At 49.2% G+C, this 27,942-nt stretch overlaps 1 protein-coding gene across 2 annotated transcripts; it reads right to left on the reverse strand.

Annotated features, from left to right (window-relative positions):
• Positions 1–492: 492 nt before the first annotated feature.
• SUGP1 (SURP and G-patch domain containing 1) lies at positions 493–27,936 on the reverse strand. 2 transcript variants are annotated; one of them, XM_028499151.1, is made up of 13 exons: positions 27,922–27,936; positions 23,732–23,832; positions 22,515–22,715; positions 20,362–20,485; positions 19,930–20,030; positions 18,844–18,967; positions 10,509–10,864; positions 3,961–4,067; positions 2,931–3,108; positions 2,440–2,546; positions 1,462–1,607; positions 987–1,116; positions 493–691 (listed from the first exon to the last, which is right to left on the reverse strand). In XM_028499151.1, exons 3-13 carry the CDS (start codon positions 22,624–22,626, stop codon positions 665–667), a joined length of 1,512 nt encoding a protein of 503 aa, XP_028354952.1. In that variant the 5' UTR covers positions 22,627–22,715; positions 23,732–23,832; positions 27,922–27,936; the 3' UTR covers positions 493–664. The 2 variants fall into 2 exon arrangements, with proteins under 2 accessions (XP_028354952.1, XP_028354957.1); XM_028499156.2 differs by lacking the exons at positions 23,732–23,832; positions 27,922–27,936 and having other exon boundaries at positions 20,362–20,473; positions 22,515–22,711.
• Between the last annotated feature and the right edge of the window lie 6 nt (positions 27,937–27,942).

The following is a 27,942-nucleotide window of genomic DNA, read 5'->3' on the forward strand; positions in this document are numbered from 1 at the left end:
TCCCCCAAAGGCACCAGCCCTAGGGACTCGTGTGTCCACTATACCTGTAGGACTCAGGGCAGCTAGGGTAGCTTGGGCTGCAGCCATCACTAGCCAGGTTTGTTGTGCGTGTGTGTGTGGGGCCCTGTCAATGCCACCTGTCAAGAGAGGTTGAGGGGCACAGGTGTGCCCTGGGTCCACCTGCCTTGTTGGTCTGAGGGAGGAATGGGCCCTGCCTGGAGACCCCTCCCCAGCCTCCTTCTGCAGTGCAGTGCTAGGCTAGGAGGGGAGTCCCTGATGCCCCTGGCCCAGGTGCAGCCAGGTCTTGGCCAGCTGGCCGCCCCTCCCCTCTCCAAAGGTCCTCCCCTCAACTCCAACCCAGGCCGATGGGGGACCCCATAAGCAGACAAAAGGTCCAGGTGGTTTTCCAGGATTCCTTGGTGCTGGGCAGCCTTCAGAGCAGCATCCTGTCCCCACCTGTCCAGCCTGGCCCTGCTAAGGAACAGGAGGGGGTTTCTGGTGATGGCAAGACCAGGCTGCCATGGCAGGCAAGCACTGGGATTTTAATACACAGCACGACACTCGCAACAACGGGAAGGGCAGGCAGAAAAGCAGGCCGGAACATTCCAGAGTCCAGGAATGGTCGGTCTTTTGGAAAGTACATTTGTGCATTTTTCCAGAATACTCAGTAGTAAGGCCGTCTGGGGTTGTTCTGTGGGAAGCAAGAAAGATAAAAGAGGTGCTTATGCCGTGCTAAAGGGAGCTAGCAGTTCCTCCCGTCTAGAACCTAGCGGGGGCAGCTAGCCCACATCCTCTAAAAGGGAAGGCAGGCTTTGGGGAGGCGAGGCAGGCTCGAACAAGGTGGAGAGGTGGGGTGGGTCTGCTGGAGCGCCTAGATGGACTGCGGAAGGAGGGACACTTCTGTGACCAGCACCACCACCCGCCTACAGCGGAGGAACTGCAGCGGCCCGGCCACAAGCAACATAGGGGGATAGGGACACACGCACCAGGGGGTTGGGCCGGAAGCGGTAGGCCAGCATCATCCTCTTGCGGAAGGCCTCGTACTCGTCATCTTCCCTGGAGAGCTCGGCTGGCCGGTCAATGCCAAAGCCAGCACCATCTACTGTGGTGGTGCCCCTGCATTGGGGCAACGGGTGGTGTGAGCCGGGGAGCAGGCTGGTGCCGGCAAGAGGTGGGGTGAGGGACCTGAGCTTGGGGCAGGGAGGCCTCACCCGCCCTGGCTGGGCTCAGCAGCAGCACCCCAATGCAGCTCAATGTGGGGGCTATGCTGGGCTGGGTGACATCTGTCTGGGACACTCCTGGCACTGTGGGAAGATGGAGAGCCCAAGACGGCCCAGCCACCAGAGTCCAAATCCCTGACTCCCAGCCCAGTGATAGGGCTGGACCCAGGCCCTGGGCCTATGTCTCCGTGTGGGACTTTTCCTCTCCCCACTCCCCCCCGGCATTGGAGGCCACACTCACTTATTGACTGGGTTCTTGATGCCCTGGCCTTCTGAGCCCAGGCCATCGCCCTCCTTCCAGCCCATCTTCATCAGCATCTGGTAGCCGATGTTTTCTATTGTCAGCTTGAACTCCTTGTACTCTGAGTAGTCAGGCTCACGGCCCTCCTGCAGGGGGAGGAGGTAGCCGTCATCCACCAGGGCTACAGCTATCCCGAGTCCCAGCTCTGGCCTGAAACCCCACCCCCACATGGCCTCATTGGCCGCTGGGACCACCTGCCCACCTGCCTCCCCACCACTAGGTCAGACTCCTCGAGAAGAGATAAAGCTGCCCGTTCTCAGAGGCCCCAGGGCCAGAAGCAGTACTGAGCTCCCCGGTGGCCAAGTCAAAGAGGGCAAGGTGACAGGTCACACAGGCCTTGTCCACCATGAGAAAGATTAATGGTTCACCAGTGAAGAAAAATCCCATGTTCCAAGAGCAATTTGTTACACAAAGTGCTAAAAAGAGTGCCGTGGTCACATGAGGTGACCATTTCATTGGTGAGATTATGTGGTACAAAGCAGTTTAAAAAAAACTCTCAAAAGACTATGTGCAATGTTCTATGTCAGCCCTCTCCTCTTGAGCACGAAGGCAGCATGGGAAGAACAATTTCACTCTGGAGAGCCCAACACGTGGGGGCGTCTGCCTAAGAAATGCTTTGCCTGTAAACTGCATTTAATTGGCTCCACTGGAAGCAGAATTTCCCTAAAGCCCCAGGAAATGTTTCTAAAGCAGCAGCTGAGATGGTATTTGCTAATTCCCTACACAGACGGCACCTGTCATAAGCAGGTGCCACCCGTGGCAAGAGGGTCCTACCCCTCTTGTGAGCGAGGGGGCCCCTGAGGCCACCGCAAGTGCCTGCCACATTAGGAGGCTGCAGGAGGGGCTGGGACACTGCACAGGCTGCCTGCTAGACAGGCTCACAGCAGGGGCTGGTGCTTGGGGCCCCTCCCAGCCTACCTTCAGGGCCTTGAAGGTCTCCATGAACTTCTCCAGCTCATCGGGTGGCAGGAAGTCTCCGATGAAGTGTTTGCCCCGGCCCATCTTTGTCAGCTGCTCCGCCCATTCTGCCCAGAGATGGGGTAAAGGTGAGAGGAGGAAGGAGAGTGTGGCAGCCCCACAGCAGAAGTATGAGTCTCGGGGGGAGTCTGGGGCCATGGGGAACGAGGCAGCTGGTTGAGACCTCGAGCCCTGCTCTCCGACGCAGCCCTTGTGTACCGTATTCAAACGCGAGTGCACATTCAGAGGACCATCCTTTTGCCACTGAAGAAACAGGCACAAAGAGGCCAAGTCTCTTGCCCAAGGCCTTACAGGCTGGATGGGTGGCTTAAGACCCCAGTGTGGTGTCTCCAGGCACTTCCTGGGCCGGTGAGTGGGCTTCCTGAGCCCACAGCACCCTGAAGAAAAGGGCACCCCCCCACCCCACCCCTGTAACTCGCTCCTTGGCCCACCCCGAGTCTTGTCCATCTCCATGCGCCGCAGCTGGTGCTCCCAGGTGCCCAGCTCGCTGTCCACCTCCTCGTCGCTGTCATAGCCATGCTGGTGCTGCTGCAGCGCCTTCTCCCACAGCAGCTGCATGTCCTGCATCGCTCGCTTGTGCTGCATGATCATGTCGTACATCTGTTGCATCTGTGGGCAGCACACGCCAGTGAGCAAGGCCGTGTGCTGTACGTGCAGGAAGCTGGCCCCCTGGCCTCCCCTGTGCATGCTGGGCACCCCTTTTGCCCCCTCCCTGGAGCAGGCACAAGAGCACGGCTCAGAGCAAGTGTTCAGGAAGGCACTGAGTCCTGTGTCAGGACATGCCCTGGGTTCCCTGCATCTCTATTTTGAGCAGGGAGGACCCCGCTCTGTTTCACCCAGAGCCCGGCCTGGAATCTGGAATATCCTGAGCACCATCACCGTGGACCAAATGAGGGCAACGTGGGCTCCTGACCGCTGGGAGGCTCGAGGGTGATGTGACGGGGCTGCCAGCCTGGAGGAGGTGGCCCCGGCAAGCTGTCCCAGCTGTCCATATCCTGCCTGGCCACAGAGCTCCCTGCTGAGCCAGCCCTCACTCCCAAGCTGCCCAACACCAACTGAACAGCTGTCGCATCGTTCAGGGCACCCAGTGCCAGACAGGCTTATCCCATACTGAGTGCTGCAGGGAACTGTAAGGAAAACTTAAATGGAGACTATCCAGTCAGGACCAGCCCACGAGCAAAGTGGGAAGTAGCTGTGGCGCATCAGCTGAGAAAGGCTGCCCAGGCAGCATGAGAAGGCCTGGGCTCTGGGCCCAACTGTGGGCTTGGGAGGGCCCTCAGGGGGTGGCCTGCCATTGATGGGGGACCCACCTGCTCAAGAGCCTCTCCCCTGACTGTGGGGTTCACCTGGCACAGGGAGGCTCAGAAAGAATACACTGTGACCACTGCACCACAGGCAGGGTGGGAGACAATACTCCACCAGCCCCTTGGAGCCTGCGTGCCCTGCCCCCCAGGGCCTTACCTCCTGCTGCTCCTTCAGCTGCTTCTTCTGGGCATCCGAAAGCTCTGTGACACCCACCAGACCCACGGGCTTCCCCTTCTCGTAGCCTAGACCCTTGAGGTCCTGAACTAGAAACAAGACACAGGCTGGTCAGCAACAGACACGTGGGCTTAGCCATGCATCTGTGTCCCAGGCAGAGTCCATGTGTTGACGACACCTGACGCACTTGGCCCATGTGACGGGACATTTAAGTCGGAACAGTTAGTATGCATGTCACTTGATGACCTCGGGGGGCTATGCTCCGCTCTATCGTGTGTACTCAGTTCCATATCCACATGACTGCTCCAGGCAGGCTCTATGACCCCACACTGCAAATGCTGACACCAACAATCAAGAGGTCTGGGGCCTCACTCAAGGTCACACAGCTAATGGGTGACAAGGCAGGGAATCTGCAAAGCCAGAGATGCTTGCACACAGGCTCTTGGAAGTAAGCCCTACGGTGAACAGATACCTTATGTAGACACACAGGTTTGGAGTCTGGCATAAGACTCAGCTGCGTGGTTCTGTTAGCTCCTTCTGGGGAAGCAGCCAACCATCTTTAAAGCAACTGACATTTAAGCTGGCATCACCTTTGGAGCTTGGCTGGAGCCTGCAACGCTAACTCACATCAAGATGCTGCAATGGCCCCATCTGGGTGGTGGAAACAACCACCCCTCAGGTGGTGGCTTCCTGGGGAAGAAGCCAGGCAGAACGGGGTGCAGAGGCCCCTCTGGGAGGACGGAAAGCGCCAGGTCTTCCCAGCTCAACGGGGCTGGGTCGTCGCCTGCAAGAACCACCCACAGGTGCTCCTGGACCCTAAGATTGCACACCAATCCCTCCTCGGTCTATGGGGGCTCTGAAAGATGTTGGAGAGCCCCATGGAGAGAGCAAGGGAGCCAAGGTCTGAGCAACCTGCTGTGTGCCTGGATCACACCCACAGTCCCTTTCCTCCTTGGGCGACTTCACCAGTGAGCAAGCAGGTGGGGGCTGCCTATGCTCCCCTGGAGACAATGTGGGCCAGTGGGGCTTGAATCTGAACCTGAGACTTCGGAGCCTGTACTTGTCCCCTAGAATGTGAAGGAGCTGGGAGCTGGGGCTGGACCTTGCGGACATGATCTCAGAGGTGGGGGTGCGCATGCGTCAGAAGAGCCCTCACATCTGAGCACCCTCCTTTACAGTGGGCACCAGGTTTGGCACTTGAGCAGCAATCCGACCCTGGGCACCCTCAACCCTGGGCAGAGGTGCTATCTAGAGCCCCAGGGAATACCAGACTTTTCAGTCAGTAGCTTTTCTCTTTGGCCAAGGGAGGCACTCAGCCAGAGACCACTCTCAGAGCTGGGTGGGCAGGGCCAACAGGCCAGGCCAGCCCTGTGACCTGGGGGAGATGCCTTCCCCCTCAGCCCATCCTGTGTGGCAAATGTGGGTGTTGGTGCCAGGGCATATATGACTCTTCTTTGTGCCTGTGTGTCCAGCTCCAGTGAAGCCAGGGGTGAGGGAGGTTGAGAGGGTTCTGCCCATGGTGCAGGCTGCCTGGTGAGGGAGTCAGACAGACGGCATGAGACGGCCAATTATCAGTCACCAACATCATCTGCAAAATGTGATGACAACAGACCCCCACCCTCATGGGTTTGTGGTAGAAAATGAGAAATGAGGCCACACGTTGGCTGTCCCTGAAACTGCTGTCAAGGAGGGAGAAGCTGGAGATCACTGTGCAAAATTGACTGTAGCAATTATTGTTCTTATCGCTGTGCATTTCCTGAGCTTTCTACGACAAAACTGAATCCAAGTACTTTAAAGCTTAAGGGAGAAAACAGGACTATCTATATGTTGTCTATAAGAGACTTACTTTAGATACAAAGACACAAGTAGGTTGAAAGTCAAAGGAAGGAAAAAGAAATTTCAAGCAAATAGTAACCTAGACAGAGCTGCACTAGCCATACTAGTATCAGACAAAATATACTTTCAATCAAAAAAGGTTATGAGAGACAAAGAAGGATGTTATATATTTACAAAGATTTGACACAGAAAGAAGTTATAACAATTAAATATATACACAGACTTAACAACAGAGCCCCAAGATAAATGAAGCAAAAATTGACAAAACTGAAGGGAGAAATAAACAGTTCAATAGTAATTGTTAGAGATTTCAATACCCTATTTTAAATAATGGACAGAACATCGCAACAGAAAATCAATAAGGATATAGAGGACTGAACAACACTATAAACCAACCAGACCTAATAGATTATCTATAGAACATGCAATCCAACACCACCAGAATACACAGTATTCTCAAGTACACATGGAACATTCTCCAGGATAGATCATTTGTTAGGCTACAGAACAAATTTTAACAAATTTTAAAAGACAAATCATACCAGGTATCTTTTCTGATCACAATGGAATAAAGCCAGAAATCAGTAATAGAAGGAAAACTGGAAAATTCACAAATGTGGAAATTAAACACACTCCTAAACAACAAATGGGTCAAAGAAGAAATCACAAGAGATCAGAAAATGCTTAGGGATGAATGAACACAACAGCGCAAAACACACCAAAACTTATGGGGTGTAGCAAAAGCAGTGCCAAGAGGGAAATGCATAGCTGTAGATGCTCACGTTAAAAAAGAAGATAGGGCTTCCCTGGTGGTGCAGTGGTTAAGAATCCACCTGCCAATGCAGGGGACACGGGTTCGAGCCCTGCTCTGGGAAGATCCTCATGCTTCGAACCAACTAAGCCCATGCACCACAACTACTGAGCCTGCACTCTAGAGCCCGCGAGCCACAACTACTGAAGCCCGTGTATCCACCTGCCAATGCAGGGGACACGGGTTCGAGCCCTGCTCTGGGAGGACCCCACATGCTGCGGAGCAACTAAGTCCGTGCACCACAACTACTGAGCCTGTGCTCTAGAGCCCGTGTGCCACAACTACTGAAGCTCGCATGCCTAGAGCCCGAGGTCCGGAACAAGAGAAGCCACCGCAATGAGAAGCCCGCGCACCGCAACAAAGAGTAGCCCCAGCTCGCCGCAACTAAAGAAAGCGCGTGTGCAGCAACGAAGACCCAATGCAGCCATAAATAAATAAATAGATAGATAAATAAATAAAGACCTCTGATCAATACCTAACTGTACATCTTAAGGAACTAGAAAAAGAAGAGCAAACTAATTCCAGAGCTAGCAGAATGAAGGAAATAAAGATTAGAATGGAGATAAAAGAAACAGGAAATACAAAATACGAGAGAAAAATCAATGAAACCAAAAGTTGGTTTCTTGAAAAGACCGATGAAATGGACAAATCTTTAGTTAGACTGCCTAAGAAAAAAAGAGAAAAGACTCAACTACTAAAACAATACAGGGATACAGCAGTCCACTTTATCTGCAAGGGATACATTCCAAGATCCCCCCAGTGGATGGCTGAAACCACACATAGTACTGAACCCCGTGTATACTATATATACATACATACATACGATAAAGTTTAATTGATAAATTAGGCACAGTAAGAAATTAATGACAATAGCTAATAATAAAATAGAACAGTTATATAACAATATACTATAGTAAAAGTTATGTGAATGTGGTTTTTCTCTCCCTCTCAAAATATCTTACCACAAATGTAATGCCTTTTCCATGTTAACTAAGTACTCAGCACACACTGTGGCCATAACTTTAACAGTCTGAGGTATGACAGCAAAACCAGCACAAACTTCTTTTTCCTTCTTCACAATTTCATGGATAGATGATTTGTTCTTACCACAGATCTTGGAGACCTCAGCTTAAGTCAAGAACTTTTACCCTTTCACTTAAAGGAAATACTTGACGGCTTCTCTTTGGCATGTCTAAATTGCCAGCATCACTACTCTGTGCTGTGAGGCCATTATTAAGTAAAATAGTAAAATAAGGGTTATTTGAACATAAGCACTGCAATACCATGACAGTCAATCTGATAATCGAGTGACTACTGGTGACTAATGGGTGGGATATGCTGGACAAAGGGATGATTCACATCCCAGGCAGGGTGGAACAGACAGCACAAGATTTCATCACAATACTCAGAATGGCACAAACTGGATCACCCAGAATGGCACAAACTACCAAAACTAACTCAAGAAGTAACAGAAAACTTGAATAGACCTATAACAAGAGTAAGGGGACTGAATCAATAATCAACTCTCCCCCCCATCCCCCCAAAGAAAAGCCCAGAACCAGATAAATGCACTGGTAAACTCTACCCAAGATTTAAAAGAAGAGTTAACACAAATTCTTCTCAAATTCTTCCAAAAAGTTAAAGCAGGACACACTTCCTAACTCATTCTATGAGGTCAGCATTATCCTGATACCAAAAGCAGACAAAGACAATGTAAGAAAACTACAGACCAATAATCCTTATGAGTATAAATGCAGACAGAAATATGCAGCAAAATATTAGCAAACCAAATCCATCAGCATGTAAACAATTAGTAAACTAATTATTTACTACAACGGAAGGAGATTTATTCCAGGAATGCAAGGGTGATTTCATCATACAAAAATCAATCAATGTAATACTCCACGTTAATAGAATGAAGGGAAAAACCCACATGATCATTTCAATTGATGTAGAAAAAGCACTTGACAAAATCTAACACTCTTTCATGATAAAAACACTCAATAAACTAGGAACAGAAGGGAACTTATTCAACATGACAAAGGCCATCTATTAAAAACATATAACACCATACTCAATTGTGAAAGAACAAAAGCTTTCCCCCTAAGATCAGGAACAAGGCAGGGATGCCTGCTTTCACCACTTCTGTTCAGCACAGTACTGCAAATCCTAGCCCGAGCAATTAGGCAAGAAAAAGAAATACGAGGCATCCATATTGGAAAGGAAGAAGTAAAACTATCCTTATCTGCAGATGACATGATCTTATGTGTAGAAAACCCTAAAGACTGTTACCCTAACAAATGAATTTAGCAAAAAATAAAAGATACATAATCAACACAAAAAAAATCAGTTGTATTTCTTATACTAACAACAAATAATCCAAAAAGGAAATTTAAAAAAAATTCCATTTGCAACAGCATCATAAAGAGTAAATCACTTAGGAATAAACTTAACAGAGGTACAAGACTCGTACAACAGAAAGACAAAACACATTGAAAGAAATTAAAGAAAACCTAAGTAAATGGAAAGCTATCCCATGTTCTCAGATCGGAAGACTTAAACGTTGTTAACACGTCAATACCTCCCAAAGCAATCTACAGATTAATACAATCCCTATCAAATCCCAATAATTTCCATTTCTGCAGAAATGGAAAAGCCCATCTGAAAATTCATACAAAAATTCAAAGGACCTCGAATAGCCAAAGCATGAGAAAGAGGAACAAAGTTGGAAGACTGACACTCCCGATTTCAAAATTTCCCACAGAGCTACAGCAATCAAAACAGTGTGCTACTGGCATAAGGACAGATATATAAACCAGTGTAATAGAGCAGAGAGCCCCAAAATAAACTTTTACATCTATGGGATTTTTGACAAGGGTGTCAAGAGACCATTCAATGGAGAAAGAACAATAGTCTCTTCAACAAATGGTGCTGGGAAAATTGGATCTCCACATGCAAAGAAATGAAGTTGGACCCTTACCTTATAACATATATAAAAATTAATTCAATTTAGGAGCTAAAACTATAAAACTCTTAGAAGAAAACATAGGGGCATATCTTCAAGATTTTGGATGTGGCTATGGTTTCTTAAGACCAAAATCATAGGCAACAAAAGAAAAAATAAATTGCACTTCATTAAAATTTAAAACTTCTGTGTATCAAAGGACATTAAGAGGATGAAAATACAGCCCACAAAACTAGAGAAAATTTTTGCAAATCATGTATCTGAATGGGGGTTAATATCTAAAACATATAGAGAACTCCTACAACTCAATAACAAAAAGACATACAACCCAATTAAAAAATGGGCAAAGGACTAAAATAGACATTTCTCCAACTAAACTATAAACTGACCAATAACACATGAAAAGATGCTCAACACCATTAGTCATTAGGGAAATGCAAATCAAAACTACAATGTGATTTCACTTTACACTTATTAGAATAGCTATAAAATAAGGTGAGAATGAGAAGAAACTGGAACCCTTGTGCACTGCTGATGGGAATGTAAAATGGTGCAGCTGCTGCAGAACGCAGTTTGGCAATTCCTCAATAAGTTAAACAGTATTATCATAAGACCCAGTGATTCCACTCCTAGGTATATACAAAAAAGAATCAAAATCAGGGATCTGAACAGTACTTGTAGGCCAATGTTCACAGCAGCACTACTGACAATCGCCAAAAAGTGAAAATAACCCAAGCTTCTAAACAACTGATGAATGGATAAACAAAATGTTGTCTATTTGTACACTGGAATTCTACTCAGCTGTGGAAATAAATGAAATTCTGACATGTGCTTCAACACAGATGAACCTTGAAAACATCACGCTCAGTGAAAGATGCCAGACCCTCCCCAAGAGGCTGAGGGAGGGGGTAGGCCCACCTGACAGAGGCGAGGGAGAAGCATCCACGTCCCTCTGCACCAGCTCGGCAGGCGGGAGCTCCACCTTGTCCTCTTCAGGACCCCACCGGCTCTTTCGCTTCCTCTTCATGTTGGCTGTGGTGGCTGGCTTCCCTGGGGCAGCTGAAGATGGGTTGACGTTGGGCAAGGGGGCAGATGAGGTAGGGCAGGCAGTGGCGGTGGGCATGGACCCCAACGGGGTCTCAGGAGGAGATCTGCGCTTCAGTCCGAGGTCAGGTGCCGTGGGGGTGCCCGTGGGACCAGCCTTGGCTTTCCGGAACTCCTCCAGCTTCTGGCGGTAGTACTTGTACCCTTGGCTGTTGGGTTCATACAGAAAGCTACAAAAGAGAGTGGGGGGCACACCGTCATTGGGCCTCAGCCCCCTACCCCTGATTTAGGGCAGAAGAAGCTTGGGCCTTGTGTAGGTACACTGGGGTCAGCTAGGTCACTTCAGGGTCATGTCAAGATGGAGGTCTCTATCGTGACCCCTGCCCTGCCAGGCCTCAGGGGCTGCTGGTGCTGGTGGCCCAAACTAGATGAACAGTGTGACATGGCCACAGCCTGTCATGCTGCTGTTCCTGTGAGCTGAGGGCCACTCCAAGCCCCTACCCCATCTTTATTGAATGCCTGTCACAAAATCACTGATGCCCTGCTTCGAAGGAAAAGGTGCGGGCTCTCTCAGACCTTCCCCAGGCTCTGCCAGGCTTCTTCCCCTGCTGTCCTAGATGAGTGCACCAGTGCCTACAAACCAAGAAATCCTGAGTTGCGAGAGACACCTGGTGCCAAAAAGGGCAGGATTTGTCCCAAACCTGACAGCTGGGCATATTTGCGCTCCTTTCTGATGCACCCTTGAGAGGCATCAACAATGGACAGAGACAAAACAAAGACATTAAACATCGGAACGGACAGGGAGCTCACTAACAGCCTTGCCGGTAGCTGTTGGTCCCCAAGTGCAGAGCAGGAGGTGCTGGGTTCAGAGCCGGCAGAGGCTGCAGCTCCTTCTGCACCTGCCCAGCATCTCTCAGACTATGCATGTACTGAGCCAACAGTCCCACTTCTAGAGTCCACACCAGAGGGAAGAGTCACAGCCCAGTTCCACATAGCAAAACCTGTGCACAGCAGAGATTACAAAGCCCCTGACAAGAAGGGGCTAGACTCGCACTCATGAACCTGGAAAGACAGTCACGGCACAACGCTGTACTACAAAAGCAAAATGCAGGCTCGAGGATGCTGTAAATTCCTTTTGTATAAAAGGAAGTTAGCAGAAAACAAATCCACATACTATTTCTACATGTCTACGTCAGAGATGGGAGAGGGATGGGAGGACTCCCAATCCTGCTAACATCCTAGGGTGGGATGGAGGGATGGGGAGACGGTGTCATCTTCTTTGTATTCCTGGGTCATGGTACAAGCATGTACACCCTTCAGAAAACCCAGTGTGGAACATTTGTAAAAGTTAAAAGAAACAAAGATCAACAAAATCGTTAAGACTCTAGCCAAGCTAAGAAAAAAAGAGAGAGGACACAAATTACTAACAACAGAAAAGAAAGAGGGGCCATAACTACACATCCCATGGACATTAAAATTACTACGGATTACTATGAACAACTCTATGCCCACAAATTTGATAACCCAGATGAAATGGGCCAATTCTTTGAAAGGTACAATCTGCCAAAACTCACACAAGAAGAACTAGACAATCTGAACAGGCCTATTTTTATTAAAGAAATTGAATCAGTAATTAATAACCTTCCAAAAGTTCACTGGTGAATTTCACCAAACATTTAGGGAAGAAATTATACCAATTCTGTACAATCCCTTTCAGAGAATAGAAGCAGAGAGAATACTTCCTAACTTACTCAGTTACCCTCATACCAAAACCAGACAAAAACATTACAAGAAAAGAAAACTATAGACCAACATCTCTCATGAACACAGATGTAAAAATCCTCAACAAAATATTAGCAAACCTAATCCACTAATGTATAAAAAGAATAGACACCACAACCAAGTGGGATTCATTCTAGGCAGGCAAGACTGGTTCAACATTTGAAAATCAAGTAATGTGGGCTTCCCTGGTGGCGCAGTGGTTAAGAATCCGCCTGCCAATGCAGTGGACATGGGTTCGAGCCCTGGTCCGGGAAGATCCCACATGCCGTGGAGCAATTAAGCCCGTGCACCACAACTACCGAGCCTGAGCTCTAGAGCCTGCGAGCCACAACTACTGAGGCCCGTGTGCCGCAACTACTGAAGCCCGCGTACATAGAGCCCATGCTCCGCAAAAAGAGCAGCCACTGCAATAAGCCTGCATACTGCAACAAAGAGTAGCCCCCGCTCACCGCAACTAAAGAAAGTCTGCGTGCAGCAGTGAAGATCCAATGCAGCCAAAAACTAAAGAAATGAATAAAACAAAATAAATTTAAAAAAAAAAGAAAATCAAGTAATGTAATCCATCAGGTCAACAGGCTAAAAAAGAAAAATCAGATGATCATATCAATCACTGTGGAAAAAGCGTTTAATAAAATCTAATACCCATTCATGAGAAAAACTCCCAGTAAACTAGGAGTACAGGGGAACTTCCTCCACTTGATAAAGAATCTACAAAGAACCTACAGCTAACATCATACTTAATGATGAGAAACCTCAAGCTTTTGCACTAAGAACAGAAACAAGCCAAGAATATCGCACCTCCCCAATGCTTTTCATCATCATTCTGGAAGTTCTAGCTAATGAAATAAGATGAGAAAAGGAAGTAGAAGGTATACTGAGAAGGAAGAAATATAACATGATCGTCTACATAGAAAAAACAGATGAAGGACTTCCCTGGTGGTCCAGTGGTTAGGACTCTGCACTCTCACTGCTGAGAGCCCAGGTTCAATCCCTGATTGGGGAACTAAGATCCTGCAAGCCATGCGGCACGACAAAAAATAAATATACAAAACACAGATGAAAGAATAGACCAAAAAACCCTGGAACTTGATAAGCTATTATAGCAAGGTTGCAGGATACAAGGTTAAAATACAGAAGTCAATCACTCTCCTATATACCAGCAATGAACAAGTGGAACTTGAAACTAAAAACACAATAACATTTACATTAGCATTCCCCCATATAAAATACTTAGGTAATGTGTAACAAAATACGTACAAGATCTATATGAGGAAAACTAAAAAACTCTGATGAATGAATTCAAAGAAGAACTAAATAAATGAAGAGCTATTCCATGTTCACAGACAGGAAGACTCAATGTTGTCAAGATGTCAGTTATTCCCAACTTGATTTCTAGATTCAATGCAATTCCAGTCAAAATCATTTATTCTGTGGATATTGACAAACTCATTCTAGAGCTTATATAAAGAGACAAACAACCCACAATAGCCAACACAATACTGAAGAAGAACAAAGTTGGAGGACTGACACTACCTGACTTCGGGACTTACTGTAAAGCTGAAGTAATCAAGGCAGTGGGGTATTAGTGAAAGAATGGACAAAGAGATCAACTGAACAAAATAAAGAGCCCAGAAACAGATTCCCATACATATAGTCTGTTCTTTGAAAAGGAGCAAAAGCAATACAATGGAGCAAAGACAGTCTTTTCAACAAATGGTGCTGAAACTGGACATCCACATGCAAAAAAAAAAAAAAAAAAAACCTGACAAAGAATCTAGAAACAGACCTCATAACCTTCACAAAAATTAACTAAAAATGTATCACTGACCTAAACGTAAAACATAAAACTATAAAACATAGGAGAATACCTACGTAACCTTGGGTATGGCAATAACTTTTTAGATACAACACCAAAGGCATGATCCATGAAAGCAACTGATAAGCTGGACTTTATTAAGATGAAAAACTTCTGCTCTGCAAAGGACAATATCAAGAGAATGAGGAGAAAAAGCCACAGACTGGGAGAAATATTCGCAAAAGACACACCTGATAAAGACTGCTATCCAAAATATACAAAGGGGACTTCCCTGGTGGTGCAGTGGTTAAGAATCCACCTGCCAATGCAGGGGACATGGGTTTGATCCCTGGTCCGGGAAGATTCCACGTGCCGCGGAGCAACTAAGCCTGTGCGCCACAACTACTGAGCCCACACACTGCAACTACTGAAGCCTGCATGCTTAGAGCCCATGCCCCGCAGCAAGAGAAGCCACTGCAATGAGAAGCCCGCATACCACAACGAAGAGTAGCCCCTGCTCGCTGCAACTAGAGAAAGCCCACGCGCAGCAGTGAAGACCCAACACAGCCAGAAAAAAACAAACAAAAAAAAACAAACAAAAAAACCCAAAATATACAAAGAACTCTTAACACCCAACAATAAAAAAAACAAGCCAATTAAAAAATGGGCCAATGACCTTAACACACACCTCACCAGAGATTTACAGATGGCAAATAAGCATTATGAAAAGACACTTCTCTTCATGTCATCAGGAAAATGCAAATCAAAACAATGAATATCACTACACATCTACAAGAACGGCCAAAATCCAAAACACTGACAACATCAAATGTTGATATGGAGCTACTGAAACTCTCATTCATTGCTGTGGGGAATGCAAATGGTACAAGCCATTTTGGAAGACAGTTAGGCTGTTTCTTACAAAACTAAATATACCGTACAATCCAGCAATCACACTTCTTGGTATTACCAAAGAGTTGAAAATTTCTGTCCACAAAAAACCCTGCACACTGATGTTTACAACAACTTTGTTCATAATTGCCAAAACTTGGGAGCGACCAAGATGTCCTGCAGGAGGAGAATGGGTAAATAAACTGCGGTACATCCAGACAATGGAAAATTATTAAGTGTTAAAAAGAAATGAGCTATCAAGCCAAAAAAAGACTCAGAGCAACCCTAAATACATATTACTAAGTGAAGGAAGCCAATCTGAAAAGGCAACATACTATGATTCCAATTATATGACATTCTGGAAAAGGCAAAACTACGTGGTTGCCAGGGGTTAGGGAGGAAAAAGGGATGAACAGGCAGAACACAGGGAATATTAGCGCAGTGAGAATACTCTGTATGATATCATAATGATGGATACGTGTCATTATGCATTTGTCCAAACCCACAGAATACACAACACCAAGAGTGCACCCTAACTATAGACTTTGGGTGATCATGATGTGTCAACATAGGTTCATCAATTGTAACAAATATACTATTCTGGTGGGGGATGTTGATAATGGGGGATGCTGTGCATGTGTTGGGGAAGGGGGCACATGGGAAGTCTCTGTACCTTCCCCTCAATTCTGCTGCAAACCTAAAACTGCTCAAAAAATAACATCTTAAAAAAAAAATTAAGAGACGAAAGCAAGAAGTCGTTCAAAGAGAGAAGGGAGCAGATGGCTGAATTTAAAAAAGACTCGTAGCAACCAGGACATGGATTTAAAGTGATTTGGTTCCTCCAAGAAAAGCAGACTGGGGAATTCGCCCACTGGGGCAGGGGGGCAGCTCCTAACGGGGTGGGTCTCCTCTAGGCTCACAAGCTAGCCTCTTCCTGGCCTCAGCTGCTGATTCATGCTGATTCTCCTCCGAGATGCCCTGAGAGGCAGCACCCAAGAGCCCCCCATGGGTATGCCTGTCTGCGAGGAGCATAACAGCTCACTATGGGTCCCGGGCACAGGGGCAGGGGATTCTACAACAAAGACCCCCTCTGACTGGTGTAATCCCACCCACAGGGATAACCAAAGTTACCACTTTGGTGTCTTTTCCTTCCAGACTTTTTCCACTGCAGATTTATTTGAAGAGCTGTGATTCTATTTTCCGTATCCTGATATTTTAAGACTTTCTTAACCCGACAACATAAGGCTTTCCTGTTAGAATGCAGTGTAGCATGGTGGTGAAGGCATCTCCACCACCTGGCCTCCTTGCCTTGCTCACCTGTTAAAGGCCAACACGCCAGGTTGTTGTAAAGAACAACATGGTTCACCGGCGTGATGTGTTAGAGTCACACGGGGCTTGAGGTGTGCTGGCTGCTACCACCTTCAACAACTTGCCTTCCGATGGCCACGATTCCACTGCAGAGATGCAGTTATAGGAGTTTAGCCCACTGGGGCTGGACTTTCATTGTGTTACTAATTTTCCAAGACTATGACAGTGCTATACATATAACATTATTTCTGGGGATGGCATCTCAGAAGTAGAATGACTGGTCAAAGGAACAGGTATTTCCAGCTTCTTTACAGATGAGCACAGCTATTATAATTGCTTCCCAAAACTCATAGCTGCTGGGAAATCAGAAGGGAAGGGCCCAGAGCGGCAGGAACATGGGGTGGCTGTTAGATTTGGGGTGAGAGGAGCTGCCTTGCGCCTGACCCCACGTGAAGATGAAACAGTCTGCTTGGTATGAACCCGCGTGCCTTGCCCAGGTCTGGACGCCTGATCCTCCCTCGTTTACTATTTCCCCAGTGTGTGGAGTGCCAACTGCAGTTCAGCTCTGGTGTTGAAATGAGCTCCCCCAGACCACGCTGGTCACCTTCGGCTACTTCTCTGCCAGACACCCCCAGGCTCTGTCCTTATCCATGGCAGTCACCCTCTAGCCTCCATCAAAGCCACACCCAACAAGCTGGATGCCTGCCAGTAATGCCCCCACAAAGCCCAACAGCTGCAGGGAGGACCTTGAGTCCCTTGTGGCGATAATGTCTCTTCGCTTTGACCCCAGGGAAAAGGCTCGGCTGGAGCTGCTGAGCCCTGGACCCCGGTGACCAGGGAGAGCCACCTGCGCTGGGGGTTTTGTGCGAAATTCCATTACCTCGCCCACTTTGCCTGAGGTAGATTTTTTGTCAGCTCTTGTCACGCTGAATGACAGTACACTAAGTTTCCTGTTAAATAAACTTACTTAGGTAAATGAAGAAAAAAAAAAAAAGACATAGCGACTTAGACCGTAACACTGCAACACTGGTTTGGGTAGTGCAGAGTGGTGGCCGATATCACTACGTTGTGAGGAGATCCTGGGTCTCCTGAACTCTAGACCCAAACACCCCACAGCCCCCATGAAAGCTCCTAGCTGCCCAGGTACCAGACACAGGGACACCTGAAACCCTCAGCAGCCCTTCCCCACCCCCGGCCCCACCGGGTGGTTCCCTTCTGCCCCCATGTGCCTCAACCTGGTATGCCTGACCACCCTCCACAACTGTGGCCAGATGATCCTGGAAGAACAGTTGACCCTGTCACTCCCTATGCAGACCCTCCAAAGGCTCTCAGTGGACACCTGAGCCCTCTGGGACCCAGCCCGGCCCGGCTCCAAGGCCCATCTGCACTGCGTCAACGCTCACCCTGCTCCCCCGCCAAGGTGGCACAGCGCCCGCCATCTCTGCCGCTTCACTCCTGCGTGGCAGTCCCTCCAGACGCCCTTCACTTTGTTCCGTGTCTAGCTCACGCTGGCTCACATGTAGTAGATGCGACTGGCCGCCTGCCCAGCATCCACACCTTCTTCTTTCTTCCTGAGTCCCTGATGGTGTCTAGAGCTGCAGAATCAACCAGCCCAGATGGCTGCTGCTCCAGCACTTTCATTAAAAGCGCCATGGCATCTCCTCACTGACTGAGTGGGGACTTGTGTACTCGTGGCCAAAAGTGTCCTCATGGGTGCATCACCTCCACAACAGGTTCAGTATCCACCTCACAAACCTCTGCCGGCCCCCGTCCTGCAGCAGTGACCACCCCTCCCACATCCCAACATCCGGCCCCCCCATTCCACCTTCCCTCACAAAGAGCTGGGGCTGAACCCACTCAATGAATGACAGAGCGGGGGGAGCACAGACCCAGCCTGAGGGAGTGGTGTGTGACTTCGTGGCTGGGGACAGCAGGGAGGCCAGGATGCTTGTCCCACCCACTCTGTGGAACCTGCACACAGGCTGTGGATTCCCCCTCCCCAGAGCCCGAGGTATCACATTCCCTGCTTTCCTGCCGTTTCCCTTGTCGTAAAGATGAGACCCTCAGGATGCAAACAGTGAACAACGATTCTAGGAGTTTCTGCTCGAGAGCCTGGCCTATTCTGTTACAAGGGAGCAAGGAAAGCGCTAGCGACTTTCTCCATGAGGCACCTGGAAAACACAAGGCCCCAAAGGTCCCCACACACCTGCCTCAGAGATGATTCAGGGCACCGATGTGCACTTGGGGAATGCCTATGGGGTGGCATGGCTAAACTCTGTGGTCAGAAACTCCTGGACCTGAGTCCTGGCCAACTTCTTGCCACGGGACCCTAGCACGTCTCAATACCACACCAAGCCCGTTTTCTCAGCGGGGGAGCTGTGACTAGGGTGAGAGGTTACCTCTCCAGTGGGTTCCCCCCCGCCCCCCGCTTACCTGAATGCCTGGTTCTCGCGGTTGTTCTGGAGAGCAATGGTTTCCACCTCGGGACCCCCATCCGCTATGAACCTGGCCAACTTTTCTGCGAGGCTCTTGACCTCTTCGTCCTCTGGGGGTGAAACTTTAAGCAGGCTGTCAGTACTGAGCTCAACTCACCACACCCAACAGCCTAATTTCTGCTAAGAACCCCGGGCAACAAGAGGGGTTTATTTTAGGAACAATACAAAGAAAAACAGGCAAATGGGAATCAGATTACTGCACTGGAACCAAACACCTGAATTAATATAATAATATATCTTGAGCTTCTGCGCCCCACACCCGACCCCTTCCCACCCCATATGTCTGGGGGTTTTGGACCCACACTGGGACATGGGAACAGAATGTGAGGGATAGTCTGGGTCCAGGCTGGAGGAGAGATGGGAATTCCCATCTCAGTCTTTCTGCCGGCAGCTGTCCCCCCAGGTCACATGGGGGGATGGGCCTGGCCCGCCTCTCCTGGGAAGAAGGACAGGGCAAGGGACTGCAAGTGACAGACATGATGAACCAACGTCTGTGGCCCACATGTGGCTTAAACATCAATCCCCCTGCTGCCCACCAGCACCTGGCTGGGGTTTCACTGCATTACAGCTGGAGACCAGGCAGCATCTCACCCTCCCCTGACACTCATCCCACCAGCTGACCGTTTTTGTCTCCTGGCCCCCCTCGACAAGTGTCAGTCACTGCATTTGTCTCTAGGTGTCCTCAGTGCCCAGCATGCTGCAGGTGCTCATTAGCACTTGTGAAAATGACCATGAACCAAGGGGCAAGTGTTCCTCCCCTGTGCTCCCTTTACATGCACAGGGCTGAGCTCCTGGACATGACCTTGACCTTTACTTGACTCTTAGATTTCCCCACTCCTCAGAGCACTGGCAGGGAGGGCAGTGCTGGTCCCGCCATGACCCCAGCTCCCTGGGAGGGCACAGACCTACACTGTCAACGCCACCCCACGCCACGACGGGTTCCAGGAAAGGAACCCCGATTCCACCTGGGGCGTGGTTTGTCCACACGCCTCCCTAGAACCTCCCACCCCCTTCAGCCACCTACCTTTCTGAGAGGCTGCCTGCAACTTCTGTGCTTCCTTTCTTATCTCAGCCACCTTCTTTCTGTAGTAGAGGAATTCCCTGCTATTCTTATCATGCAAAAACCTGGAGAGGAGTTTTGTAAAACAAAAAGTGGAAAATGAGCAACGGGGATGGGTGGACCCATGCAGCTTCTGAAGACATACTGTGCAAAAGCAAGCTGGTGAGCAGAGACACCTTGATGGGGCCCAAAAATAAGTCTCCACACCACACTGGGGCCCCTTGCTACCTCTGGTGTGAATCAGAAAGCTCTCAGAACAGTATCTGGCCCACGCAAGTAAGCACCCAGCCCCGGCCAGCTTCAGTCACCACCAGGGTTTTACAAGAACATTTGCATATACTAACATGTGGCAAGAACATTAAGTAGCAGTGGCCTTCCCCTCCCAGGAATACTTACGAAAATGCTGGGTTATCCTTGTAGTTCTCCATAGCTACTTTTTCTAACTCGGGGCCTCCTTCTGCCACAAAGCGGGCCAATTTCTCTATCACTTTCCGAGTCTCGGCTCCCTCTGGGGGTGAAACTTTAAGGAGGCTGTCAGTACTGGGGTTCAACTCACACACCCCACAGTCAACAGGCACACTCTCTCTACGGACCACAAGGACAGAGGGGTCGGGGGAGAAGAGGGTGAAATGCGGGAGGTTGTCGGGCGTCCCGGGTCCATGCACAAAGCACCATGATGAGGGGTGAGTCGGTCTAGACAGCCTTTGCGAGACATGCTGGAGGGAGAAAAGTGTGTGAGCCTCCCAAAGGCCAAGCCAGTCCCCAGGCTGGCAGGGAGATGTTGGAAAACATAGCCAGCCTCCCCCTCCTTTTGTGGAATGCTCAATTCCTTTCTTAACCAGTGTTCAGTACAATAAATCAATTCCCTTTCATCCTTCAAAGACAAATTCTTTTTTCAAAATATCATTACAAACTCTGATTTAAAGATATCAGTGGGTTTCAATCCAACACAATTAATATCATCACAGAGGCTCAAACACCCCCTCTGTGGTCAGTGGAGCCTCTTCAAGCTGGCTCCTGAGGCCTTTGGATATGACCCCAGTCTCTGACGGCCTCCTCGATACCTGCTGGGACAGGGCACTTTAGGATCATCTCAGACGCTTCCTGCCCAGACCTAGAGCCAGCCATTTCTCCAAGAAGTCCTGGTTTCCGTGAGTGAGAACATGTTTCCAGACCAACATCTGGGAGCTAGGGACACTCACTGCAACGGGTTTAATTGCTACCTCAGAAGCACCTTCAGTGAACACCACTAAAAAATATATTTTTGTATTAGCCCCCACTTTGAGCCACATGGAACTTGCTTTTGTATTTACTGCTGGCCTGTTTCTGAGACTGTCAGCCACCATACAGCTCACATCCCTCATATGAAAACTCCCAGAAGAAATTTCTTGATATCAGTCAGTGCTTAGGAATGTTTGCTCCTTCTGGCAATGGGGCCAGACACTGAGCCTGTGGCCACTCTTATTCCCCTTGTTGCTTGTACTGCCAGGAAGCTCGCGGGGGTGGGGGGGGTTACAACATTTGGCCTAAGGAGGACCTATAAGAGGTCTCAGAGACATTCTGTGTCTACTTTTTCCCTAAGCCTCACCCTCCTCCCACATGCCTGGCAACGACCCTGACCTGGTCACTTTACAAGCACAGGTGCTTTTCTGAGGTTATATTAACAGCAGGCCATAAAAGCCTCAAGGGTCTTGAGACACCCACTGCCCCTCATAAAGTGGCAGTTCCCAGCAGGGTACCATTGAACTGCCAGGGCCCCTCTCTGAGGAAACACCACACTTACTGACTCCATTCTGAATAATGCTCCAAGGTTCGAGGTTGACCACTGATCTGTTTAGATGCACGGTCTGAAGCCGGCACCCTCATCCAGAACAAGAGGCCTAGAAGCTGTCAGGGCATGATTATATAGTCACTTCAGTCTGTCCTGTCAGGGAGACATGACTGTGCTAGCCATCCTGGAGCAGAGGTGGCCCAGGGGCAGGACTTCACATAGCTCGCTCTCCACACAGCACCGAAGTCTCGTTCTGAATATGGACACGGCTGGATGCACTAGGAGTGCCACCATCACCACCCTCCTCCGCCCTCCTCCACCATGGGGCTGGAACTGGCTCACCCAAGGCCAACGACTGTCCTTCCCTGGGCAGGAGAGCACACCCTCCAACCCGCACACTCATACCTCTGGCCCAAACTCGTGGAGACGAGTACCTGCACTGAGGAGCTCCTCTTCTAGTATCGGATGAGGAGGGCACAAGGGAACACTCCCCTGAGAACGCCCCGCCCCCCGGAGGCCAGCCCCCCCACAAGTAGACAACGGGTCCCACAGCTCCCAGGATGAAGCCCACACTCTGCAGCCCCTCCATGCTCCCCATGCTCTGCTCCCCACCCTTTCCTTCACCTCCCTCATCCTGAAGGCTCAGCCTGGAGGCACGCCCTGACCACAGCCCCAAGCACCCCACAGCCCTGGCTGTGCTTTCCCCGGTGACCATGGGTGCTGCCTGTGGAGTGGAAGGAGCAGCTGTGGAAGGAGGGCAGCAGCCCCGGCACCTCACCTTTGATCTCCAGCCACTGCTCATAGTCCTCCTCCTCGTCCTCATCAGGAGACTGGAAGACACTCGGGCGGCTGGCCACAGGCAGCTGCTTGGCATGCACGTAGTTCTTCATCTGGCCTGGCGGGCTACTGATGAGGGGGGGCCTCTTCCCAGTGCGAGGGAGCACACGAGGCGGGGCAGCGGGCGCACTCGGGGGGGCATCTTGGGATACAAGGAAGGATACCCACACTCAAGGACTGTGGTGGGGGTTTCCTCATCGTCCTGCCTAACCTGCATGCCCTGAGCCCCAAGTGGCTGGGTTCTTAACTTCTAGCACAGCACTGGCAGGCAGAGGGTGATCAGAAGCACTCAGGGAGGACGCCACCCCCATTTTACAGATGAGGACCCCTGAGGCTCAGAGAAGAACCTACTGTGGTCACCCAGCCCGGGACTCTGCAGGTGGCAACTCTGGCAGTAGGTGCCTCTGAGGCCTATATCCACAGACTAGGGATGCTGCAGCTCTTCCGGGTAAGACCTGAATCCCCACGTCCAGCTTACACCCCCTCCCTCTGGTTGTCAGCAGTGGGCTGGAGCCAGTCTATCTGGGACTTTTCAAACACAACTCATGGCATGAGACCCTGCAGTGAAGAGCTCATATAGCCCTTTCTCCCTCTCTGTGGGCAAACTTGGCCTTGGGTTAACTGTCTTCACTGTTACCTGGGAAACCCGACAAAGGTTGAAGGTCAGCTGTTTCACCAGTAACTTTCTTACAGTAAAAATGAGACTGGTAAACTGCACAACCACAGATACAGGTGGGCTTCCCACAGGTGGTGATTCTCACACCTGGCACGTCCCATGGGGCTCCTGTGGGCCAAGCGTACCCCGCCCCCCGCCCAAAGAGGGTCCTGTTCCTTGCACCTGGGCTGCCACTCTAACTCAAGCCTCAGTCCCACAACCCTGGGGCATGCTTAGTCCTGGCCCCTACCGCCTGGATCGAAACCTGGCTTCTCTGTCTCCACTTCTTGGGGGTAAGCATCTAGAAGGCAAGGTCTGCACTCTCCCCTTGGGCGTTTAGTGTGAGGACGAGTAGAATGAGGGCGCTCAATGAACGAGGGGTGAGAGGAACAAGTCTAAGGTGGGACCTGCCATTTCTGAGGTGCTGAGGGACCCTTGGGAGAGAAAGCCAGCAGAGGGAGCTCTAGGAGGAGGTGAGATGGGACAGGAGGGACTGCACTCACCTGTGCTGGTCTGTGCCTTCTGCAACTTCAGAAACTGCTGCAAGAAGCTGCCGTCGTTGGCAAACTTGTTGGAAACATTAGAGTTGTGTGCGTTTGCAATTCTAGACCCGAGACAGAGGACAGACAGGGTAAGCCTTGAGAAGAGGGGAGGGAGCACGCCTTCCCAGCCTCAGTCCCACCCCCACCCCTGTGTTCTCACCTAAGGGGACCCAAAACAGGCCCCCAAAGATGCCAGGGAACAACTGAGCGCACAGAGCAGTCTTCAGAGTAGTAAGATGGAACGATCTTGTTCTAGTCAAAGCAATCCTACCTGTGCTGGTGTTCTCTCTACCCACAGGTTGACCTTCCAGGTCCAAAGGGCCTCCCCAAGAAGATGGCTCAGAAGCACCTGCCATACTTATTGCTAACAAATCATCTGGGCTATCACTGACTCTTATGTCTGTTTTCCCAGCTAGACTGAAGAGTTCTCAAAGGCAGGGCCTGTGTCTGTACCCGCTTGTGACCGCAGTTCCACGCCTGGGTCAGCCAGCACTTCTGTGGGTTTCACATGTGCAGAGGAAAATACCCAGAGCAATTTCCTGGTGGGAGAATTACAGGGGAATTTTATATTTTTATTACTTTCTCTTTTTGAAAAGAGTATGTTTTATTTTGAAAAAAGAAAAATTTATTTTTAATGAACACAAAAGCAAACTCAGGGGCCTAAATGTTTAATTCAAATTCATTTTTCCTTATTATCAAAAAACTGATAGAGGCTCATTATGAGCAAATGGGAATGTGGAAAAAAACAGAAATATAGAAAGCAAGGAGAAAACCCTAAAAAAGTCTCCTCACCTCACAAGAGCCACAATTAATACTTTGATATACTTCTTTGATTTGCCCCTTAGATTAGAAATAGAGGAAATAAGGCTGTGATCATAGCATATATTCTACTTCTTTCATCTTTTCCTACAGCATACAATCTTGCTCTAACCTCAGAAACTCCTCGTATGTGCTGCTTTTAGGGGCACATCCATCATACAGACACACCCAATAACTGGAAAAGCTCAGGGAGCCCACAGGTCTGAACTTTTTCCTTTAAAGTAAAGTTTTATCCTCCTAGAAATCCGTTCTAATGAAGTAAAAGTGGAAAAACACCTAAGTAGTCAACAAGGGGCACTGGTTAAATAAATTACGAGACACCCATAAGGCAGATGGAGTAGCCGCTGAAAACTTAAAGTCTTATAAATAAAGCAACCAAGCACAACGTTAAATGAAAAACAAAAAGGCAGGATATAAAACAGTATCTACAGGGTGGTCCTACTTGTGTAAAAATATATTTAACTGAAAAATTGTTACAAAAATCCATCAAAATGCAACCAGCACTTGCCTCTGGGTTGCAGGGTTACAACTGATTTTATTTCTTCCTCATTTTCTTCTCCTCTACTTCCCAGGTTTTCTACCACATATATGAATTATCTTTAAAGTTAAAAAACAAAAGAGAGAGAAAAAGCAGTAAAAGTTATTTTATATGAAAGAGAAAGTTCTGCTGATAACCAGCCTTGGCATTAAACAAGCAGGGCCTTCTAGTGACCCTGGCCCTGTCCTCATGCTGTGTGCACCTCCCTCAGGGGGGACAGAAAGAAGGCAGGGACAATGAAGGACAAGAAAATACTTCGGGGGAATTCTCTGGTGGTCCAGTGGTTAGGACTCCGCACTTTCACTGCCAAGGGCCCAGGTTCAATCCCTGGTCAGGGAACTAAGACTCCACAAGCCACACGGTGCTGCCAAAAAAACCCCCCCAAAAAACACTTTGGGTCAGCAGCATGTCAGCACACGAATCCCACTTGAAAACCACCCATAACAAATGGCAGGGGCTTCCCTGGTGGCCCAGTGGTTAAGAATCCGCATGCCAATGCAGGGGACACAGGTTCGAGCCCTGGTCCGGGAAGATCCCACATGCCGCGGAGCAACGAAGCCCACGCGCCACAACTACTGAGCCTGCGCTCTGGAGCCCGCGAGCCACAACTACTGAGGCCCGTGTGCCACAACCACTGAAGCCTGCACGCCTGGAGCCCATGCTCCGCAACAAGAGAAGCCACCGCAATAAAAAGCCCTCGGCAACTAGAGAGAGCCCACGCAATAAAAAGCCCTCGGCAACTAGAGAGAGCCCACGCACAGCCACAGAAGACCCAACACAGCCAATAAATAAATAAATAAATAAATAAAATCTATTTAAAAAAAGGCAGGGGGTTATCACACAGCTGTTAAATGATGGCTTTTGATGAACAGATAAACAAAACATGGTCCATCCACACAATGGAATATTATTCAGCCATCAAAAAAAGGAATGAAGTACTGACACATGCTACAAAGTGATGAACCTTGAAAACATCACGTCCAGTGAAAACAGCCAGACACAAAAGGCCACGTATTACATGAAATATCTAGAATAGGTAAATCCACACAGACAGAAAGTAGATTAGTTGTTGTCAGGGGCTGAGGGAAGAGGGAACGGGGAGTGATTGCTAATGGGCATGGGATTTCTTTCTGGAGTGACAAAATGTTCTGGAATTAGTGATAATAGTTTCACAATGCTGTGAATATACTGAAAATCACTAGGTTGTATAGTTTAAAAAGTCAATTTTATGGCATGTAAGTCATATCTTAATATGAATAAATAAAACTTTAAAACTGTGACGGTTCTAAAGAGTTGTAATGCGGGGCTTGGGGGAAGCTTTTCCTTTAAAAAGGTGGGGGGCAGGGGAAGCGACACATGAAACAGACCACAATTTAGTGAAACAAAGCAATGACATGGGAAGGGAATATATCAAAATGGTTCTCTTGAGGCAACCTGAATGTTTCTTATTTCTGCAGCACAAAATTCTAAGGTGTTCTAAGCTTTTACAATGGGGAAAACAACCTTATTTTCAAAGCTACCTGTACTCTGCACCCACACACCTGATGTTCCTTTTTGACTGCCTGATCCTGGCGCTGAGATCCAGCAGCCTCCAGGGGGTCCTCTTGGAAGCAGTCCTACAGGCCTTTCCCATCTTTGTGCAAGTCCTTCCATAAGCCCAGGGGTGACAGCCCACAAGCCCACCCACAGATCACTCAACATCCAGTCCCCATGTTCCTGAACACCCTGGAGGTTCCAACAAGAATAAAGTCTAAGTCCCGCCCTCGAGGAGAAGCCACGTACTCTTAGAAAAGGTGGGAGCTGGAACAGAGCCTTAGTGGAGGACTAACATGCTCCACACTTCAGGCTGCAGAGGAAGGGGATTGTCTCTGTCAATCTCCAGCCTGAAATTCTTGGATCTTGTCACCCGGATCACACCACCCCTGCTCAAAACTCTTGGGTGCCCTCATGATCACACCACCCCTGCTCAAAACTCTTGGGTGCCCTCAGAGTTTCTCAGGACAGTCAGGAGGAAACCCTCTCTCCTGGCTCAGAAACAGCCCCTTTGGTGCAGCACCTCGAGCTGCCTGACACACAGGGGCTCGCCTCCCTTCTGCCCTTTGCAGTCCTTTCCTGCTTCCTCAAAGGGCTGGCTCTGCCTGGGGCCTTCAGAATGCAGAGTCTCTTCTGCATCCCTACGGCAGCTGCTGCATCTGGGAGCACACTGCCTCATGTTACCTACTAGAGCTCTAGGGGTATAACTGGGACTCCCCTTCACAAGTAGACTGTGAGCCCCATAAAGGCAGAGATGGAATCTGGGTTTTTGCTCCGTGCTGTATTCTTGGCCCCTGGCCCACAACTGGTCAGCAGTAAATAACCACTGAGTAGGGGGCTTCCCTGGTGGCGCAGTGGTTGAGAGTCCACCTGCCGATGTAGGGGACACGGGTTCGTGCCCTGGTCCGGGAAGATCCCACATGCCGCGGAGCAGCTGGGCCCGTGAGCCATGGCCGCTGAGCCTGCGCGTCCGGAGCCTGTGCTCCGCAACGGGAGAGGCCACAACAGTGAGAGGCCTGCATACCACAAAAAAATAAAAAATAAAAAAATAACCACTGAATGAAAGAGCTGGCAGCCATCCTCGGGGCTCCCATACACCCCTTGTTTCTCTCCTGCCACACAGCCTCCTGCAAGTGCACCTGCGTTCCTCCTTGCACCATCAGGCTGTGGCTAGATGCAGAAACACCTCGACTACTCTCGCAAGCAAAACCCTCTGTTGGTGAGCCTCGAAGACCCTAATCCAGCCTCAGGGTAGACTTACTCGCCAGGATGCCGGGGCTGA

Source organism: Physeter macrocephalus, chromosome 2, assembly GCF_002837175.3.
Source record: "Physeter macrocephalus isolate SW-GA chromosome 2, ASM283717v5, whole genome shotgun sequence".
NCBI lineage: Eukaryota > Metazoa > Chordata > Mammalia > Artiodactyla > Physeteridae > Physeter > Physeter macrocephalus.

Bases quoted from the DNA above. Each gene is read 5' to 3' on its own strand.
- SUGP1 (XM_028499151.1), bottom strand. From the start codon at position 22,626: ATGAAGAACTACGTGCATGCCAAGCAGCTGCCTGTGGCCAGCCGCCCG. The intron at 3,109-3,960 runs GTAAGGCCCTGG...TGCTGCCCACAG, and splicing joins AGCTGAAGGAGCAGCAGGAG to ATGCAACAGATGTACGACAT. The intron at 1,117-1,461 runs GTGAGTGTGGCC...GCCCCAATGCAG, and splicing joins ATCAAGAACCCAGTCAATAA to GGGCACCACCACAGTAGATG.